Source organism: Neomonachus schauinslandi, chromosome 3, assembly GCF_002201575.2.
Source record: "Neomonachus schauinslandi chromosome 3, ASM220157v2, whole genome shotgun sequence".
NCBI classification, from domain to species: domain Eukaryota; kingdom Metazoa; phylum Chordata; class Mammalia; order Carnivora; family Phocidae; genus Neomonachus; species Neomonachus schauinslandi.
The window spans coordinates 35210941-35232955 of record NC_058405.1 but is presented as its reverse complement, the minus strand read 5'-3'; the positions used below and the strand labels follow the sequence as shown (position 1 = coordinate 35232955).

General features: G+C 33.7%; 1 protein-coding gene across 1 annotated transcript in view; it reads right to left on the bottom strand.

Annotated features, from left to right (window-relative positions):
• Positions 1 to 723: 723 nt before the first annotated feature.
• The window catches only part of DACH1 (dachshund family transcription factor 1), a 425055-nt gene continuing 403763 nt past the window's right edge, over positions 724 to 22015 (bottom strand). The window contains exon 11 of the mRNA XM_021697891.2: positions 724 to 4541. Coding sequence (XP_021553566.1) covers positions 4504 to 4541 — 38 coding nt within the window. The 3' untranslated portion in view covers positions 724 to 4503. The remainder of the gene's footprint in view (positions 4542 to 22015) is intronic.

Here is a 22015-nt window from a genome sequence, read left to right as displayed (position 1 = left end):
GACAAATGATGCTGCTACTACAAATGTTACTCATTACCCAATGAACTCTTCTGGCATTTAAGCAGCTCTGTGTTTGAATCAATTGAGGCCATTTTACTGTACATCTATAGATGCTGGGTCATAAGAATTGAATATTACAACTATATTCAAAAGTCCCAATATAGTAGGAATTTGTGGTTGATGATTTATGTGTGTGTGTGATTAAACAGGCTACTTACCTTAAAATAAAGTTGGTGAGCTTTGGTAAGACAAATGATCTGATTGAAATAAATGAAAAATAACATGAAAAGAATACCTGGTATAGTGGTATTACTTAGAGGAAAATGTATCCATCCCTTTTCTCAATCCCTACACAATTGTTTAACTCACAAAACATGTCATGTTATTCTCTAGAAGGTGAACGTACAAAATGGGTCATAGTATCAATTCTTGGGAAGGTGTCTAAGTCAGTGCCCTCTTAATACCAGCTCCATGTCCCTTACACATTAGAAGATGCTCAATGAATCTTTTCTTGCTGAAAGTAAAATTTCCTATTCCAACAAAATTATCAGCTCCTCTGGGACAACAGTTAAGTTTTCCACTTGAGTCATTACAACATCTAGCACAGTGCTTTGTGCAGAATAGAGGCTTTATTAATGAATGTGTTTAAATGAATAAATGAGGATCAGTTCAGGTTTTATATACCAATTGTACATATTAAAGATAAATGTTAGCACCAAGCCTACACAGGAGGAAAAGTGATATTTTTTACAATGCCATTTACAATAACGTTTTAATTCTATTAACATCTCTACTTCCCATATTGTAAAAATGCAATCCATATAACTTTTATTTGTAATTTATTCTCATCTGGTAATAAATAGCTTTTGTTCATATTGTAAATTTGCTAGTCCCAATGAGAACACCTGGGGAAAAAAACTCAAATCATTACCAAATTCCTCTAACATCCAAAGACTCTATGATGTTTTGGTACAAGTTTTACTGACATAAACATATGAAGACAGAAGACAAAAATGTATTTGTAATGGTCACATAAACATTTTAAGTTTTTATTAGGGAAAAATCATATTTTGTTAATTCATGAAATAATTTCTTTTGACAGAAAAAAAATCCATTCTCTTGGGAATGTTTAGAATATTCACAGAGATAGTAACCCAATATTTCTTCAGATGCAGCATTTTGGATTGATTAAAACGTGTATATATTATTAAAAGATATTGGAATATCAAAGTTTCTAAAGGCATTTTTTCCAATGATAGAGAATGAAAGCAAAACACTAAGAGTTACAAATCTACACTCTTATAGATATGGGAATAATATATTTTGTTCCATCAACATGTCTACTTTACATTATTCAGCACAAAGCTTTGTGAAATAAGAATCATGGGAATATAAGAATATAAAGGAAAAGGGTACAAATAACAGCTTCATAAACTGAGAAATGTACATAAATAAATCATGTATATGTGGGCAGTTTGCTTAGCTGGCAAGAAACAAAATATGGAAAATCTGCTTGTTAAACAATAACTACAGAGTGTGCTTTTATGATGTTTTTCAGCACAGTAATTCATATTAGAGATAGAAGCAGTTGCATGTTAAATAAAATCATTGAGCATTGTTCCCCTCGCATTGCAAAGAGCTGACTTATGTTGTTTTTAGATGCCTCCCATTAGAAAGTAAATATTCTTTCAATGCTATGCATTTCACAAAATTTAATAAAGACGAACTGTAAATAAAGTCACAGGGAGATTTCAGACAGTTTTATTAGGAGATTGTTGAAAAGAAAAAAGAAAATTAAATACAGTAACAGTAAACGTGGTTCTCACATTGAAACCAGGCTCAAAGAACTAGGCTACCATAGAAAAATTTCCAATTCTTGCATTATGATGTAAAAACAGATTTTTGTACAGATTTTGTACAACAAAATTCGTAATAACCTTTTCTCATTTTTAGAAAACTTTAAATATATAGATAAAAATAGACAATTTTCATAGGTCCTACATGAAGATGAGTATGTTCTGTTCCAAGGGCTTGCATAGAGCGCAAATGTGGTTATAATATAGAACAACTAGACATTAATATTTTTAGGATTACAAAAGCATGGAAACCATAAAATGGGCACAATTTTACTTGTTTATACCAAAAAAAAAAAAACAACCCCAAAACAAAAGCAAATTTCAAACCAACCTGTATAACTAAAAAAGGAGAAAAAACTTAAGTTACAGACTTAAAATAACATTTCATGAATTGTAATATTTACAACATGTTAGTAAGATTCTCTCTAAACATATAGCTGATAGCTTCTTTCTTTAATCCTTGCTAAAATTCCTTTTATATCAAACCAAACACTAAAGCATTCTCAAAGGTCTTGAAAGTATGCATTTTAAAACTATTTAACCTACTTAACAGGTGACTCTATGCAAGGAGCAGAGCAATGGCTGATTCTACTACTTAGGTAAGTTGTAGGCTTTTTAAAAAATCTTTTAAAAAATGTATGATTCAAAAGCTTGCCACAAGTCCCTCCAATTTTAAGTGTTGTAATCCTTTAAAGACTGCATAAAAGGGAAAAGCAAGAAATGCAACAAGGAACAGAATCTCTTGTGCTCAAAGAACAAAAGATGGGTATGGAAGAACGATGCCTCAAAAACCAAGTTTCTACAGAGCATTTACTAACAGTATTTTAAATAAAAATATCGCTCCCTTTCAAGCAAGCTAAAATAGGAACTGTATATATAACTTTTTTATTGTAGTAAAAAACGGACTTAGCTGGTTAATAGCGAACTACACAAAAGAAATAACGTTCCAGTATTGCAAGGAAGACCTAAAAACTATAGAAGCTTAGTGCCAGAGTATCTATAATGTTAATTTCTTCTCTTAACCAAATAATTAATACCAAATCAGAACTATCTTTAAACATTTTTACGCTAGTTTTCTTGGACATTTAGGATTTTGCTATTTATGGTAATAAATAATGTTATGATCATAAAATTTTAAGATGACAGCAAAATCATAAAATGCACAGCGACTGTACTGATTCATAATATCAGTCTTTAAAGGTGTAACTCCAGATTAGTAAAAACAAAGAGAAGGTAACTTCAGTGTGTAATAAGCACTGTTTGCAGCTTTACTTCCAGTTATCTGCACAAAAGCGAAAACACATACTGTAACTTTCAAAAAGACCGTGAAAATAACACATAGGCACCCTTCCCTCTGACCAGGGGGGGAAGCACAACACATTTTAACTTTATCACTCAGCGCTACATGGTATTGGACTGATACATCAAGGGTTTGTTAGGTTTTGTTTCTCAGCAACATTAACATAATATGACATTAACATATAAAAATATTTCTGGTGTTTTGATTTACTGTTCAGCCACAATCCATTCTCAATAGTGCAGTTTGGGGCACTAACTAGGGTTCAATATACAAATAAAAGTGGCTGACACAGAGTTCTGATGTCACCAGATGCTTAAGATCTCATTCATTAATACTGTGACTCCAGACAAATATTTACATGCCTGCATGCGTTAAAACCAGAAAGGTGTCTTTCTGACTAACAGGGTGACAAAACATATTTTCTAAAATTCTCATTTTCCTAAACTCTAGTATACTACTGCATACATAATACCTTCCTTGTATGTTTTATGTTTATATACTGTACATGTGACCAACAGTTTGAATAAGAAGCATCATTATTATTTTAAATTCTATATGCCACTACCAGTTTGGAATGAAAACATGTTACGTTTATTTTTTTTTTTAAGAAAAAGGACCTTGGGTGAAACCTTTTGGCTTATGTTCAATGCTTCTTTTCAGATATGCAAAATGTTATTTCACTGGGTTGTTGTCAGCATCCATTTGTTGGTCTTTTGGAAGTATGCGAAAAAAATCTTCATGAGAAAACCCACAATTAGTTTAAAATCGAATGTAATAGAATATTACTCTTTGATTTATTGATTTTTTTTGTTTTTTTGTTTTATTTTTTTTTTTGTTTTTTTTTTTGTTTGTTTGTTTGTTTGTTTTTTAAGGAATCCTCTATGCCCCCTACAAGTTCATTTCCAAGTGTTCTTGCTGGTTTCAGGAGGACATAATTCTGTAAGTCTGGGTAACCACTGGGTACAAGAGTCTCTTGATGTGCTCAGATACAGAATTTTCAGAGGAGGAAAATGGTTCATTCCATTAAAAAAAACAAAGCGAGGCCTTATTCAGACCTGCCTTTAACTCGGTATACAAGTGTCCAGCAGCAAAGTTGCAGTTTTTAACTGTAAGAAGTTAGATACCTGTACATTTACAAACATTCTCAGGTCTCTGGTATGAACCACAGGTGAAATTCAATGGAGGAAACTTTTTTTTTTTTTTTGTAGAATACTTAAACTTTTAAAGAACATTAATACACAAAATTGAGGAAGTTCCCTTAAAAGGACTTTATTTTTTCCAAACTTTCCAATGACGAATGTCTGCAAAGTTCTTTACTATAACATGGATTTCTTCAACAGGAAAAATTCAGTACATGACAGTAGTTTTCAAATACAGTCTTCCATCTAAAAATGAACAATAAAAAATAATTAATTTCATGACATTTGGGGGACAAATGTGAATATAAAAACTCAGTAGCCTGATACATAATTTGTGGGTTTTCTTCTATCTTCACTTGTTTAGGAAGTAACATCTTTCACATATTCTCAAAGTTAATTTCATAATTACATTGAGTTTATGTGATCAAAAAGAATACAGAATTTCTAGTTCTCATAAATATATATTTGCTATTTTGATATCAGTTCAAGAGCACTCAGAAAACAGATAAGAGTATGTGTGTGGGTGTTACTGATATGCAAAGTTAGTTGATTTCTGTTGAATGACAATTACTTCCTCCAAGCTTGCAGAACCAGATTTTCTCTGCATGCACTCAGGTGTATCTCCATCAGGAAAGACTGAGCTCCTCATCTTACTCCTTAGCAGTGTTGTTAAATATACCATGTAATGTAACTATTGTGCACATTTGTTGCTATTTATATGAAAGCCACCTACGTTATTTCATCACTATCAATGAACTATACAGTCTTTCTTCCTTGAAGTGAAATTAACCAAACAATTAAATGTTAAGATGGAAATATATTACTCAACTTTAACCAACTGAGAAACCCATGATTATGTGAAAAAGAGAAGCAAATCAAACATTGGACACATTCAATAATCCCATTTGAATGAAGCAGAAATAAGAAATGGGAAATTAAAAATCCAGAGGAAAAACTAAACAAAATGTAAGCTCATTTCTCAGATGTAGCACCCTTTAAGCTGCCAACTTTGTGGTGTGGACTAAACTTTGGATATATTTGTATAAAATATACCTAAATTCCAAGTTATAAGATCTACAGTAGAAGGTAATAAGAAAAGGAAAATTTTCCAAACATTTTTAAAAATGAATATTGCCATGTAAATGTTTGGAAAATGACCGATAGTTAACCGATAGTGTTAAAATATAAAGAAACAGAAATAATCTACTGTAAATCCAGGAAATAGAAAAATATAATCTAAATATGTGCAGATCTCACCTTCAACATTAAGTTAATTGAGTGCTTTCACATAATCTGTAGTAGACATAGTAATTAGTAAGGAATTTAAAACCAATGTTAAACCATTTTTTACTTCATAGAAATACCGACATGCCCAAATTTTACATTCCTATTATGATTGATTTTAGCCTAACTTGTACAGTTGGAATATTACCTCTAAAATGTCACAGAACTCTGTTTTGTTCATTGATATATCCCAAGAATCTAGTACCTGTTCAATAAATATGTGTTAAATTAATGAATGAATCAGAGACAGGTTTTGTGAGATTTACAAAAAGTACATATTGAAATAAATTATTAAATAAAATATATATTTAACTTATGATATTGTTAATGTCCAAAATCCACCATTTGCCTTCAACAACATGAAAAGAAATGTCCATAAGATTAGTCTCATACTGGCTAATTTCTTCTATAAGGTGTATCAAGTATTGGCTGCCTTTGTAGAATTAATCCAGTTCAGCTTTAATAAGAACATTTACCTGGAAGTCTCTAAACATCCTTAGCTTCCCAGTTCAATAATCATATATCATCATTATTTTTAATATATGAAACATCTAATAATGACAATGACTGTTTCCTATAAGTGGCATACACATTTGGATATATGATATAATCTGAGATGCACCAATGAAAATATATTATTAATCCAACTGACCTCTATTTTTGAACAATGACTTAAAGGCATACAAAATTATGCTGTATAATCACCCTAGATATGTTGTCTAAAAACATTTTACTTCCTGGCCTGTAACGATAATGTCATTAATACTAAATATTACTGTAGCTCTGTACTGACTATAGAAGTAGTCATTGCAATATTCAATAAAGGTAAGAATTTCCCAAATCAGGTATTTATCAAATAACCCATATCCAAGCCATAACATTTTGATGAAAATTTCTAAGAAAGGATATGACAGTACCATATTAACCTATCATGAAATATTTATCATTTTTGCATGGAACATGGTCTGATTTCTTCTGTTTGCTTGGCTTGATTGCACCCACCTGTGGGACAAAACTATGATTTTCTCACTTACATTATAGATACAGATGTATAGATATAACTTTCTAGTTTTGGTTTAGCAGGAGTTTTGAATACTCACTTTGTAAATAAACCTAATAAACTTGGTATTTATAAAAATAAGCTAAAGTGTGGCTCAGTCGGTTTAAGCAGTTGCCTTCAGCCCAGATCATGATCCCAGGCTCCTGGGATCAAGCCCTGCATGGAGCCCCGCAACGCATTACATAGAATAAAAAATAAAAATAAGCTAAAATTTCAGCCGTTCATATACTTAGTACCAGGTGGCTAAAAATTGAATCCTTTTAGAGATAATTTTGATCCTAGTGATTTTTACTACATAAGGCAACATACATTTTATAAAAATCTAGTAATAAAGGATTCAGAAACCACCGAAGAAGTAGAGTAGTATATTTTTACCAAAGTTTTTAATTTTTAGCCCTTTAATTACTTTATCCCTACTTCTTTCTCCTTTCAACTGCCTCATTATTTCTGCTCTACAATGAGTTATGTTGATAGTATAATTTCCATTCTTACTTAAAAAAAAAAAAAAAAGGCAAATGTTTCCTATTACACAGTGGGGCAAGAGACATTCTTAACTTTCCCCAAATTCAAATTCCTTCACAATATCTATGGAAAAGTATTTGCTTGATATTAACATTTCAGGGCTCATTGTGGTTTTTAAAAAAATCTTTGCATAATAAAGGAGAAAAAAATAAAATCTTGAAAAATAGCTTTCAAATCTTCTGTGATGTCTGCAGCCTATTAGGAAGAAAGATTCTAGTAGCAAAGAGTGGGTATACAAAAATAATTCATTAAGTGTAAATACTTGTTTTAAGAGATTCACTAGCCAAATTCTTCACCAAGGCCTACCAGGTACTACATAATTTGATATAGTATATTCCGCTCTCATCTTATTAATTACCACTCTCCCCTATTCCATCACCCTGGCTCTCCTTTGCATTCTGGGACACACCAAGCTCTGTACTGTGTTGAGTTATAAGGCCTATTCTTCCTTTTAGAAATCTAGAAGATAAGTACCTCCTCCTTCCCTGATTACTTTTCTGCTCCCTTCTATGGAACTTCTCTAGATAGAGAGCTCCTATTTATTCTCCAAGACAAGCATCCTGGAAATTAACTCCATAGCACTTGTCTCACATTGAAGTTACATCTGGGGAGCCTACTACATTATGGGCTTGAGAACCATGGAAGCAGCAGCTTTATCTCTTCTTTTCCCATCAGTATTAGAATGACAGTGTTTAGCATGATGCTTGCCTTAAAAGTTTAATGCAGTCTCAAATATTAAACTTTTGGAGAAATGAATTAATATGCTTACATAACAAAAATAATTATCTTTAGCATGCTAGAAATTTTAAAGTCTATCTGAAACTAAATTTTATTTAATTATTTTTTTAGAGGTGGGGTAGGGCAAAAGGGAGAGGGAGAGAGAGAATCTTAAGCAGGCTTCACGGCCAGCATGGAGCCCTATACAGGGCTCAATCTTACCACCCTGATACCATGACCTGAGCCAAAATCAAGACAGAAGCTTAACCAACTGAGCCACCCAGGCGCTCCTGAAACTAAATTTTAAAATAAAACTATATTCATTTAAAAATATAAAAATAATAATTATTTTGTAAACATCTTTACCATAGAGCATATAAAAAATACATTTATAAAAATTATATACATTATATTTATGTGCTCAGTATCTGATCTACCATAATTCCACTTTTAATAAATGTCTCCTTGCATTTTTGACTAATGTTCCTAACAGATGGACAAATGCATCAAGCATTAAAGATGCCAGCTATAAATTAGATCCCACCTGCTACAGTTAAGGCATTTCCATGATTAAATAATACTTAGGCATCAGAGATTATCTGCCTTAGAATTAACTGGAAGTAGATATCTACCAGGCAGAGACAGAGCCTGGAGAGTAACTCTCTCTCTTTTTGACTACAAAGGCTAACTTTCAAATCAATTCTACTCTATAATTTTGTCATCTTTATTGAAACATACTTACAGATGATGCAAAGTCTATAAGGAAAAAAAAATTTTAACTAATTTTATATTGTTCCAGACAAGTTATATTGGTCTTTCAGTCCTCAGCACATAGCCCCGTATGTATGCACCCGGAGAGCTAACAACAGGCCTCTGAATTATGGGACTGTAGGTCTATCTTAGGCTTCTGATAACAAACCATCTGAGTGAAAGTTGAATGGTAAGGGTACTAGGAAAGATATATGGGCCCATAATTCAAACTGAGCTATGTTTTTATGTTACATAAGAATGGTTTCAATACTCCCCTTCCTTGAGTCTTCCAACAGCAAGCAAAGCCATGGGGACATTGAGAAGGCCCTACAAAAACAAGCTACAGAATGAAGGTCGTTATAATCCCTGGAGTGCTTCCAGGGCTAAGACTTTGTTATTCAGAGGTGTGTTGTTTGCATCTGAAAACTCAGAGGTCTTATTTATATATTTTGTTTTAAGGGCTGCCCTTTGTGCATTATACTTACCTTCTAACTAGATAATCTCACACCTATCCACTATTTCTCCTATTGCATTTATTTATTTCTGCACGTGTTGACCACAGAAAACTGTGTTTACTATTTCTTCCTGATGCTGGGCCAGGTTTACCAAACAATTATTCCTTGCTATCTCAAATGGATGAGAGTTTTTCTTTAAGATCAAGTAAATTAGCAATAAAGGCAATGATTATTATTAATATAGCTAATATTTTCTCAGCATTTGTGTTCAAGTCACTTTATAGATTTTAAGCCTAAACTTCCCATCAACTCAACAAAATAGGTTTTCTTAGTGCTTTTTTATTTTTTCTTAAAGATTTTATTTATTTGAGAGAGGGCACAAGCAGCAGGGTGGGGTGTGCAGAGGCAGAGAGAGAAGGAGAGGCAGATTACCCACTGAGCAGGGAGTCCGACAAGGGACTCAATCCCAGGACCCCAAGATCATGATCTGAGCCGAAGGTAGATGCTTAACCAACTGAGCCACCCAGGCGCCCCTTCTTAGTGCCTTTAAAAAGTAGGCTATTAAGCTTGAAAAATGTAAGTATCTTGCACATTTTCACAGAGCTAGCAAATAAAAGTGCAGGGATTTGGTATTTGTGTGAATCCAAAGTCCACATGCATTCCATTATGTTGCTTTCCTTTAATAAGTAATTGGACTCTCAGTGGAGGAAATGAAATGCCTCTGACTTGTAGAGGTAAGAGCTTGACTCTCAGCACCATCAGCCCGCCTGCCTTGTGGATGTCTTTCTCACTGTCTTACCCAAGACAGGGTCTTTCTTTTAGTGTGTAGAATAAATTGAAATGAGAACTAGAATTCTGATGGTTTGGTTTCAGAGAAAATATCTTCCTTTAACACTATGATTATTTGCTTTTGCATGGGAGGTTGATATGACAGAAAAATCATCAAGCTACACTTTGTGCATGGGAGTACTTAATTAAAAAGTCTGTTCTAATTAAAAGCATTTGGGAGTAGGGAGTGAATGAAACTACTTAAATTACCAATTCCTAATAGTTCCAAAGTTCATTGTGATTTGATGCTTACAGCTATAATTTGATGTATAAGAAAGTATCTAGATCATGGAATAGCTTATTGCTGGTATAAATTTTTGTATGATATTTACTGTTACTATGCAGATTTAGATCTATAGGTAATGAGTTAAAATCTTTAAAAGGTCCTTGTAAAAATGGATCTCAAGTTTTAATATTAAAGTTGAAGCCAGTGGTGGCTCAGTTAAGCGTCCAATTCTTTTTTTTTTTTTTTTTAAGGTTCTATTTATTTATTTGACAGAGAGAGACAGTGAGAGCAGGAACACAAGCAGGGGGAGTGGGAGAGGAAGTAACAGGCTTCCCGCCGAGCAGGGAGCCCGATGTGGGACTCGATCCCAGGGCTCTGGACCTGAGCTGAAGGCAGACACTTAATGACTGAGCCACCCAGGAGTCCCTAAGCGTCCGATTCTTGATTTCAGCTCAGGGCATTGGGCTCTGCTCTGGGAGTGGAACCTGCTTAGGATTCTCTCTCCTTTTCCTGTTGTCCCTCCCTGGCTCAATCTCTCCCTTTCTCTCTCCCTTTAAAAAAATATATAAATAAATAAAGTTGAATCCCTCAGATCGGACCTTTAAGTATATTGTATATTAAGTATATAGTATATTATTTGCTGTGGCTAAGGAGGAAGGAATAGGGAATCTATCACAAAATTTCCAATTTTGGTTTGTTTTGTGTTCATGTATTAATTTTACTGTTTTGATGCAATTTTTTTGATGCAATGCTTTTGCACGTATTGTTATATGTAGTTATTGGCAATGTCTAATACACATAGACAGATATAGAATTTAGCTTTCATTCCATATATACTTTAAAACTAGAGTATTGAATAGCTTGATCATTTATTTTTAAAACTAATGAAATTTGTTCAATAACAATCACATTATATAATAAGATTTTTTATTAGAAGATAGCATACAAATTGGAACAATTTTAAATTGCTTAGTTGGATGACACCAGAAATCCAATTCTTCCATTGTATGAAAACTACATGAAATCATTAATAAGGAAGTATGTTAGTGAAAGGTATCACACAATATGCAAATAGTTGTATATTCTAGTTTTGAATAAACTCCCTTGCAAACATCCACAAGGATCTCTAACATGTCGTTTGCACAAAGGGCTTAATAAATTACATTTCCTGTTAGGAAGTAGCTTTATTAAAAATGGCATCTATTTGTTCAAAACTTATATCCAAACACTTGTAATCTAACAAAATTTGCTGCTTTCACAAAACAGTTCTATGTGCACATATCTCACTACTGCAGAGCTGAGGAAAATATTAACATAACCAAGGGCAAACATATAAGATCATATATCCAGAAAGTTTAATATTTACTCAAAGAATATTAGTTTAATATTAGCCCTGAGCCTCTCTCAACATAATGTCTTAATCATGTGAAGTAAGAGAAACCAAAACAAGTGATGAAAACAAATATTAATGATTCATGTGATATTTGATAAGACAACGAGAGGAAGTCAAAATAAAAGCAAACAAACAGGAACAGATGGGAAGGATCTTTGTCAAGTCATAACCCCTCTTCTAAAACCCCCAAAGGAAGAAGCTAATTAAAGAAAATATTGTTTCTTACTTTTTTTTATAATTTTATATTTAGAGTAAGAACATTCTGCAACTGCTAAAGCAAAGAAGCAGAGACACAAAGTCTACATTTAACATGAGAAATATTTTAAGAGAGATTGATGTTCAGCACAGGCCCTTTTATAAGAGGATTCTGAGTAAATATCATTTCTTCTCATGAAATGCAGCTAATAACTGTCTAAGTGATTTCCAGAAGTTATATTCAGGGTTGTGTTCAAAGATAATTAAAAAGTAAAAACTGAAAAAGTTGCAACAGATTTTGAATTTTATGTAACTCAGGGTTGTAGCTGCAGACCCTGAGGCCCATAGAGTTGGGTCAAAGTGAGAGGGGACTAGACCCCAGATCCCTTTTGACTGCTTTCCGTATAAGCACCTGGTGCTCTTCTAGAGAATGGGCATGGACTGTGTATACAAGAGCCCTGCAGCAAGTGTATTCTGTCTGTGTAAACCAAATATATCAGTACAAGCAGTAGGTAATGGGTTACCTAATGGAACAATATGGCTCAGCTTATTGGAAATCAGAGCAGGTAATATCACATTTACTAAAAGGCTAGTATGAAGTAAATCTCTTCTGGTTAACAGTGAAGACAAAAAAGTATAATCAAAAACTGCTTTTGTAAATTTTTCAGTTCCCTTCAAAGAGGAAAGTGAATGACAGAACACAGTCTAGTTTAAAACGTGTTCTTAGAAGATCATCTAAAGCTATGATATGCATGTTGAAAGGTAACTAAGCTTTAGCCAAAGATGATAAAAGTGAAACTCTCCATTCCATGTGAAGGGACTTTACATCAGACTTTAGGTAAGCACCAGAATCGAGGAAAGATCCAAACTTTGACAATTGGATAATTTGAAGCAGGTGGAACTGGACTGTAGGTGTTGTGTGGCTAGAAAGGATCATCAGTGGGCAAGCTGGTCTAATCACAGCATCCTTTCTAATTGGGACACTAAATAGACAACCAGTAATGAAAGCTGGACTGAAGAATGTTCAGGGAAGGCATTAGAAGATCTGCAGATAGTTGTGGTTAATCTCAGCTGGCATGGAGTTAGTCAACTCCAGCCCTAGGCAAAATACTTTTCCCAAATGGCTAGATCAGCTTAAAATATCTCAGTTCCTCTGAGAAGTGACATTCTTGTTGTCAGTATCTTAAAGAAGAGGCCCTTTGCCTGCATTTTAGGCTCAATGATGATGTTGATGCTCTCTGTGGGCAAAGAGGAATTTACTACCAAACATTATGATAATGCTGCTTTACTGGGTACTAAAGATCTTTTATTCTGTAACTCAGGAATCCTCCCCAGTTGGGGTAGAAATCTGGACCCTGTGGTTCTATGAACTGTTATCTATTTAGGAACTCTTTGTTCTTAAAACCATATCTCTATGACCACAACCAATCAAAACTGATTAAAAAAAATCATCATCATCAACTGTCTGCTATTTATCTATACAATAGGGAACAGGCCATTCTATACTTAGTGTTAAGAAATTAGCCCTCTGACAAAAAGTTTTAATCATGAATAATCAGCCTATACTCATGGAGACAGGGTTTGGGTCCCATATATTATATTACTAGAACCTAAGTGTTGTCACAACTACGTGTCATAGGATTCAAACACTTGTCCCCCCCCCAAGTTGCTTTCACTATGCCAACACTTAAAAAAGCTTCTTAGAGACACTGATTAAAGCCTGGCTATAATAAACTTAAGAACAGATAACATACTATATGGTTTTGTGTATTACTAGTTCCTTGAATATTGCCTGGAACCTGGCAAGTGCTCAATAAAAATATATAGAAGGAACTATCAAACTAACATCACAAAATGAGGGGAAGATGGATATTGTGTGTTCCTGAATGTATACCTTCAGAAAAACACAATCTTTTGTGGGTGGTATGCAGGCTTAGAACACGTGACCTGAGCCGAATCATGAGGAAACATCAGATGCAAAATGATGAACACCCTATTAAGACTGTATTCTCCCAAATGTCAACTTTATAAATTTTTTAAAGTCCAAGGAAGAGCTCCAAGATCAAGGAGACTAAAGAGAAATGGCAACTAAATATAATATGTGATACTAATTTGGATTTAGTAATGCTATAAAAATGCTATAAGGGACATGATTGGGTCAAATTACAAAATTAGAATTTTGATGTCAGATTAAATAAGAGTACTATGACAATGAAGGATTTACCGAGCTGATAAATATACTGTGGTTATGTATAAGAGAACATCCTTATTTTTAGTAAATGCCCCCTGAAATATGTATGGGTAAATATAGCAGGTAAAGGGCCACGATTTATACAGCTTACTCTCAAATGCTTCAGAAAATACTATGCAGATAGAAATAATTATAAAGCACATGGGAACAAAATATTAATAATAGATGAATCCTGGTAAAGGACATATGAGAGTTTTAATAGTTTTTTTTTAATTTTTCTGTGAGTATGGTTTTCTTTCACATACAAGTTAAAAAAATAAAATAGTTTGCCTAAATGGTATAAAGTTTTAATATTTCACCAATATCAGGTATTTATTAATAACTCATTGAGGATATACACTCTCCACTCTCCACATGTACTGTTTCACTGATCATGTGGACAGTGTTCTCATAGTAAATGTTTTCTGCTTAACAACAAGGCTTTTGAGAAGTCCTATTCAAGTATTAGATAGTAAGATGATGCTTAGTGATTTTCTTAATAGAGTTCTCCCAAAAAACCAGGTTCAGTTTCATGAAACTTACTGGACTGAGGGTGTGGACATAAGCTGGAATCTGGTCTACTGGTCCATTTTGTTTTAATGGTAAATTTACAATTGCGAAGTTTATGAAGTCTGCTTAACTGTATTACCTGTTATTTAGTTAGGACTACGTATGCTAATGTGCATTTGTTGATGTATGGAAAGTACTGTTGTGATTATCTGTGTTTGAAACACAGGTTATCTTTTAAAAGTTTATCAAAAACAAACAAAAAAAAGCAGAACACAGACCTCTTTAAAGTTTTGTTTTATTTCTGTAAACAAAGAAAAATTATATTGCTGGTAGGTCTACTTTGGTAAAGCATTTGTGTGTGTGTGTTCTAATTAAGCATTCATTAGTAAGAAGTGGGAAACCATCACAGTGGTTAATGCACCAGCAAGTGAGAATGGGGTACTTTGTATTTAGGTTACCTTGTCCTGATTGGAAGGTGAGACCTCCCAACTTCAGCAAAGTAAAGCACAGTAAAAATCTCTCATTACTTTCTCCATTCTTCTATTCATTTTTGGAATAAAGAAGACTGAGACACAGGTATGTAAGGAAATAATCATTTGAGGGCATATCTAAACCTGAATGATGAATGGATAAATTATGTACTATGCCTAATTAAAACAACACAGAAAAAAGTGATGCCTTATTTGATAAAACAAAATATTGCAGGAAAGGGAAACAAATCTTTCAAACCAAGCATTTGTATCCTTCAGGATTACAAGAAACAGTCAAAATCCTCAGTGAATAAATTGTTTTCAGAATAAATTTATGTGTTAACTCTGGGTAAAAAAAACAAAGGTGACAATTAGAAGAGCAGCTCTTGCAGAACCTAGTTATTTTCTTTTAAGTCTGGAGGGAAAAAGTCATCTTTCTTTTAAAACTTAAGCATTTTCTATTTTTTTTTCCATTTTCCATTTTCCATTTCCTCTAGCATGACTAAATGAGCAATTTTAATAAAGTTATATTTGTTTAGAGAAGTATCTGTAAGTGAATAAAGTTCTAAATTTCTAGAGCTTTATTTAACACATTTATACAATGCTGACCCAAAATACTGGTCTACTGCTAAACTCGACAAGTGACAAACTTCCATGAAAAGATCTCAAATCTTTAGTATATATATGATAACTGTTGTAACTAAACAAATGACACTTTTGTGGAGAATAGCTTTTCTTTATATCTTATCTAATGAAATCATCAACTGTTGTGTAGACAGTATATGGGTAAGAACAGTAACATGTTATACAAGAATTATTAAATAAGGTAGCCCTCTGTGCACTCAACTTTAAAATTAACCCACAAAGGATCGGCCCAGAGAAGTGTAAAGTTATATTAAAGAGACAGACTAGCAAACAGGCAAGGAAATGTGTTGACAGAATGATAGCATCTAAAAAAAGATTATGAGAATCAATAGAATGATCACATCTAAAGAAAGATTATGAGAATCAATAGAGGGCTTGTCCAGAAAAGTAGCCTAGAGAAAGCAGTTAAGCTGATAGGTTTTGCAAATGCCCATGAAAGCACCAACCAGGGATGAGGTTCCCTTCAAAGACTGATGTATACATCTGGTCTACCTTTAGATATATTCTTGAGTCCAGAAAATATTTGATTATATAATACTCCTAGTTCTAATCCCATTCTTGCCAGATAATTTGATGATTTTATTTTCTGCATAGCCACTTTGGTAGGAATACTCTATGATGGCCAGTAATGCTCCCTGTCTCCTGATATTCACATCCTAGTGAGATCCCCATCTCCTTTAAGTATGGACTGTATCTAGGCCCTTGCTTCTAATGAAGAGAATACGGCAAAAGTGAAGGAAAATCACTTCAAAGCTTAGATTATAAACAACTGATGTTTATCCTGCTGGCAGACACTCTCCCTGGATCTTTTCACTTGCTTGATCTGCTGAAGTAGGTTGCCATATAGTGAACTGCCCTATGGAAAGTTCTGTGGCAAAGAACTGATGGTGGTCTCTGGCCAGTAGCCAACAGGGGAACTGAGGCTCTCAATTTAACACCCTTGAGGATGCGAGGCCAGCCAACAGCCACATGAATAAGCTTGGAAGTGAATCCTGCCTGAGTCGGGTCTAGAGTTGACTGCAGTCCTTTCCAATGCCTTACTGTACCCTGGGAAAGACCCTCAAAGCAGATGACCCAACTAAGCTATTCTCAGATTCTTCACATACAGAAACTGTGAGATAATAAATGTTGTAAACCATGAAGTTTGGAAGTAATTTGTTGTGCCACGGCACATAACTAATACTCCTTCCTTTATAAGAAAGATGCGCTGGTCAATGTCACAAATAAATATTTCAGTTCTTGTGACTTACAGGGTTTTAGTATACTACCTCAGTTTGCTTTCTTCTGAAATACAGAAAAAGATTGATGACCCAACTCTGAGTCATGTGAATTTGCCACGCCAAGTGCCACTTTGTGAATTCTCTTGGAAGCTTGCCTACACTTCAGAGAAATAGCAAAACCAACCTGTGTGTTTCCAGTACAATATTTGTCTTATACATCAAAATAATTTTTTAATCTTTTTTTCCTATTGATTTATTTTAGAGAGAGAGTGCATGGAGGGGAGGAGGGGCAGAGGTAGAGGGAGACAGAATCTCACGCAAGTTCCCTGCTGAGTGAGGAGCCCTACACGGGGCTGGATCTCAGAACCCTGAGATCATGACCTGAGCTGAAACCAAGAGTCAGCTTCTTAAGTGAATGAGCCACCCAGGCGCCCCTACATCAAAATAATTTCTGAAAAAACTCTCTGATTTGCTACTAATGGAATAAATTACTCTAAATCACAGAATATTTTCACAACTTTGTCTTTTAAAATGGATATTATATATAAATATATATTAAGTATGTATATCTTCTATTAAGTGGAAATAACTTTACCTATGTTACCTTAGGACAATTTGATTCTACTGGGAATAAAAAATAGATTTTCCATAAAGATTGATGATCTTGTTTCATGATATATGGTGGCCTCAGATATAAAAATGATAATTGTTAATAGTCTAATTCTTACACTAAACTTCTCTCAGAATAATGCTGATTACATCAGATACTTGATGCAATGTGACCAAAGTAACCATCCCAGGAAATTGTATAACTCCATACTGCTGAAGTTATTACCATTTAACAAATTACCAAAAAAGAAAGAAGGACCAAAAAAATTCTAGATCTCTCTATTAATAGCACTTAGAAAGATACTAGATTGAAGTAGAAGCCAGACAATCTTTTTAATGCCCCTTCAAAGTTTTTTTTTTTTTTTAAGATTTTATTTATTTATTTGAGAGAGAGAATGCGAGAGAGCACATGAGAGGGGGGAGGGTCAGAGGGAGAAGCAGACTCCCTGCCGAGCAGGGAGCCCGGTGTGGGACTCAATCCAGGGACTCCAGGATCATGACCTGAGCCGAAGGCAGTCGCTTAACCAACTGAGCCACCCAGGCGCCCGCCCCTTCAAAGTTTTGATTCAGTAGTGGTGACTGGCTATGTTCAATTTTGATTAAACCTGGTATCTTGCAATATTTGAAACTGTTGTTTATCATACGGCATGTTTTCCAAAGAAACAGACATAATGCTTTGCAAATTGATCAGGAAAATATCAACAAAACCAGCCACAAACAATGACAAATGTAAGCCACTAAATGCTCTCTAAAGTGGAAAGCAATGAAAAAACAAAAAAGACAAAATGTGCTCTTACAAAAATAGGCAATGCTAATAGATAACTTTGCATTTTATGAATTGTCTCTGTCTCTAGAAACAAAGAATTTCAGGACACATCTGAGCACTCTGGACTTACTTACAGTTTATGTTTAAGTTCCAATTTGTTCTCAGCATATATTAAATTCCATGAAATTGTCAAATTTCTTTAATTCAATTTCAAAAAATAAACACAAAAACTCTACAAATAAACATTTAAAGTATATTATAATAAATGTGCATATATTTAGGAAGAAAAGATAAATGCCGATATATGTATATTTCATGCCTACTGTGAAAATCTGCCCTGGGTCATGGTAACATAGGCCACTATTTCCATTAAAATTAAGAGCTTGTGGCTGTGGTTACTGTCAGTATTTCCTTATTTTCCCATCACTACCAATTGTAATATGAATAAAATTATGTCACCACATAGATCATTATATCCTGAATTAAGGTTACATTTCAAGAAACATTATGAATTTAAGGAACTCATCGAGGCTTATGTCAAAACCACTTTATAATAAAATCTCTATTTTCCCACCAGAGAAACTGTTTACTACTCTTTCAGGGCTAACTCACAGTTGCACTTAGACAATACCAAATTGCTCAACCACGAATGCTTAATTTTATCATAATATCTTTGATTCATTTCAACTGGACAGACATCAGTTCTATCTCTTTTTAAGGAAACGTACTTGAATAGCTATAAGAATAGTAACTTGTAAGTCTTGATTAATAAATATTGCCTGTTCTCCCATCACGATAGCATTATAATGTCTGTATGAAGAGCTCACTTCATCAGCCCTTTTTAAACAGGTCTTGTTCTTTGCTAGTTCAGTGCTCAGATGAGAATTCTCTCAATGCTTCAACTTTAACCAGACATTTGATGGCTTTATTACCAAATGTCTTATGTATTGAAAAATCTGATGCTCCAAAAAGCTTAAAATATGGTGTAGGACTAGTATTATTTTGGTATAACACACACTTTGTTGTGATAATTCAAAACACTATTACATGAGCATTTTTTATTTACTTACCAAGTCTAAAGTGTAATTTTTACTTTCCCTTCATCAAAATAAGAATGTATTATACTGTTCAAATGATGGCAAAGAATATGTATGCATCAGAGGGAAAGCTAACAATGTGAGTAAATTATTGTTGCTTTTTTGTTTATGACTCTATTCATGTAGTTTGATTACTTGAAAGGACTGATATCCAACATATTGCCATATGAAACAATATCATGAAAAATACATGTCTCTTAATGCAAGAGTTGAATTGACAGTTTGTCATAGGTAAAATCCGCAGAATTAACAAAGATGCAAAATAAATAAGTCAAAATATGAATTTTCTAATATACCACTATGTATTTTTAGCATTCTCTATTCTAATTTTATGTATATAATCTAGCACTGTAAATTTTTGGGTTCCGGTTTTATTACACTCACTTTAATGGACAAAATTCAAAGCCAAGTAATCCATTCTTTCTGAGATTAAAAAAAAGCTACTTAATGTTTTCTCTATATTTTTAAGAAATATTAGGTCATTCGGGCGCCTGGGTGGCTCAGTTGGTTAAACGACTGCCTTTGGCTCAGGTCATGATCCTGGAGTCCCTGGATCGAGTCCCGCATCGGGCTCCCTGCTCGGCAGGGAGTCTGCTTCTCCCTCTGACCCTCCCCTCTCTCATGTGCTCTCTCTCTCTCATTCTCTCTGTCTCAAATAAATAAATAAAATCTTTAAAAAAAAAAGAAATATTAGGTTATTCATTACAAATAAGGATAATAGAGAAATGTATTAACTCATCGTCATTTGAATATTCTTTGCTTCTTAATGTTGCATTTATTACTCTTATTATAACCTTTTCTTGGGGGAGAAGAAGCTTGACATTCTAGCCTTTTCAGAAGAATGACAATTTCAAGATTAAGCAAAGAGATGCTGTATTTCAGCATAAGCCTTTAATGGTGTCCACAGCTGTATCTCTTATCTAGAACTCACATCCAAACTGCCTCATACTCAAGCTCCAGCAGTACGTTCAGCTGGATGCTTACTCTTCAACTCTATCTAAATGCCCCCTTGGCCTGGATCTCTTTCTCAGACTACCTACTTCAAATTACCAACTGCTGTTTTCTATGCCCTCTGAGTTGATTTTCTCCTTATACTTCACTGCTCACTCCCACTTATTCCTTGCACAATACCAGAACTTGGATTCTTATTACCTCACTTTTGAATTTATTACATTCTTCTTTATTCTCACTCTAGATCAACACTTCCCATGCAATATTCATATTGGATTTAGGATTTAATATATTGATTTCAGATATAAAACAAGGGGGACCAGATATAAAACAAAGGGAAGCAGATAAATATTCCTAATGTTTAGGAATTTGTTTAAAGCCTTACTCAGAAGCAGCCATAATATTTATGTCTCTTCTTTTGAAAAAATTATACAAAATATGTCAATAATATGGCTTCTCAGAGGATTTAGATTTACACATGTAGACTTAAATGAATCTTCACCAATCACAAAACTGGAATTAATTGGTTTGTTTGTATTCTGAAAGTACTTTGTTTACATTTCAGAAGCACTAGATCAAAGCAGTACTTCATTAAAAGAGAATGAACGATTTTTTACATCGTTAAGGGAAAAAAACAAATTTTCTAAATTTCAGGTTCAATCTATTAAATTAATTTTAGGCCTCAAATACATGTTCCCAAAAGTGTACTAGTGAGTTCTTATAAACAACAAAACAAAAAATGAGTCCTACTGTAAAAACTTCAAAGTATGACTACCTAATATGTTTATAGAGTACATTAGCTTTTAAATATTGAGACATGTAGGTACATGATTTGGCCATATTTTGATTTGTTAAAATAATTCCTGATTTCATGTAAAAATTTAATGTATAAATATTTCATATTTTTATATAACTAAAATTTGACTTAATTCCTTCCACCCCAAACAACACCTTGACACCCACAGCTTTATCAAAAGGAATTAACTCAATACATATTTTACTAGAATTATTTATGTATCTTTATATCCCACTAGATTATGAATTGTTTAGAAAAGATATCATGTGTTTTGCATTTTTTTCTGGCCCCAGCACTTGGTGTATAAGCATTTGTTAAAGTGAATTGGTTACAACAGATAGATTTACCAAGAATTAGTTACAATGAACAGTTGCCAAAGTTCATTCCATGAAATATTATTTTTCTTTTTTCTTTTTTCTTTTTTTATGTTATGTTAATCACCACACATTACATCATTAGTTTTTGATGCAGTGTTCCATGATTCATTGTTTGCGTATAACACCCAGTACTCCATTCAATACGTGCCCTCTTTAATACCCATCACCATCCCCCTCCCCTCTAGAACCTTTGGTTTGTTTCTCAGAGTCCATAGTCTCTCATGGTCCATCTCCCCCTCCGATTTCCCCCCCTTCATTTTTCCCTTCCTACTATCTTCTTTTTTTTTTTTTAACATATAATGTATTATTTCTTTCAGAGGTACAGGTCTGTGATTCATCAGTCTTACACAATTCACAGCACTCACCATAGCACATACCCTCCCCAATGTCTGTCACCCAGCCACCCCTTCCCTCCCTCCCACCCCCCACCACTCCAGCAACCCTCAGTTTGTTTCCTGAGATTAAGAATATTACTTTTAATTCAATAAAAATTTCATAATCAGATGATTTTAGGAAATGCTAATTTAACTTTTATATCAAATTTAATGCAGGACTTGTAGAGTCTTTAAAATACTAAATATGAACTTTGAAAATCAAGAAGATATATATTTTTAAATGA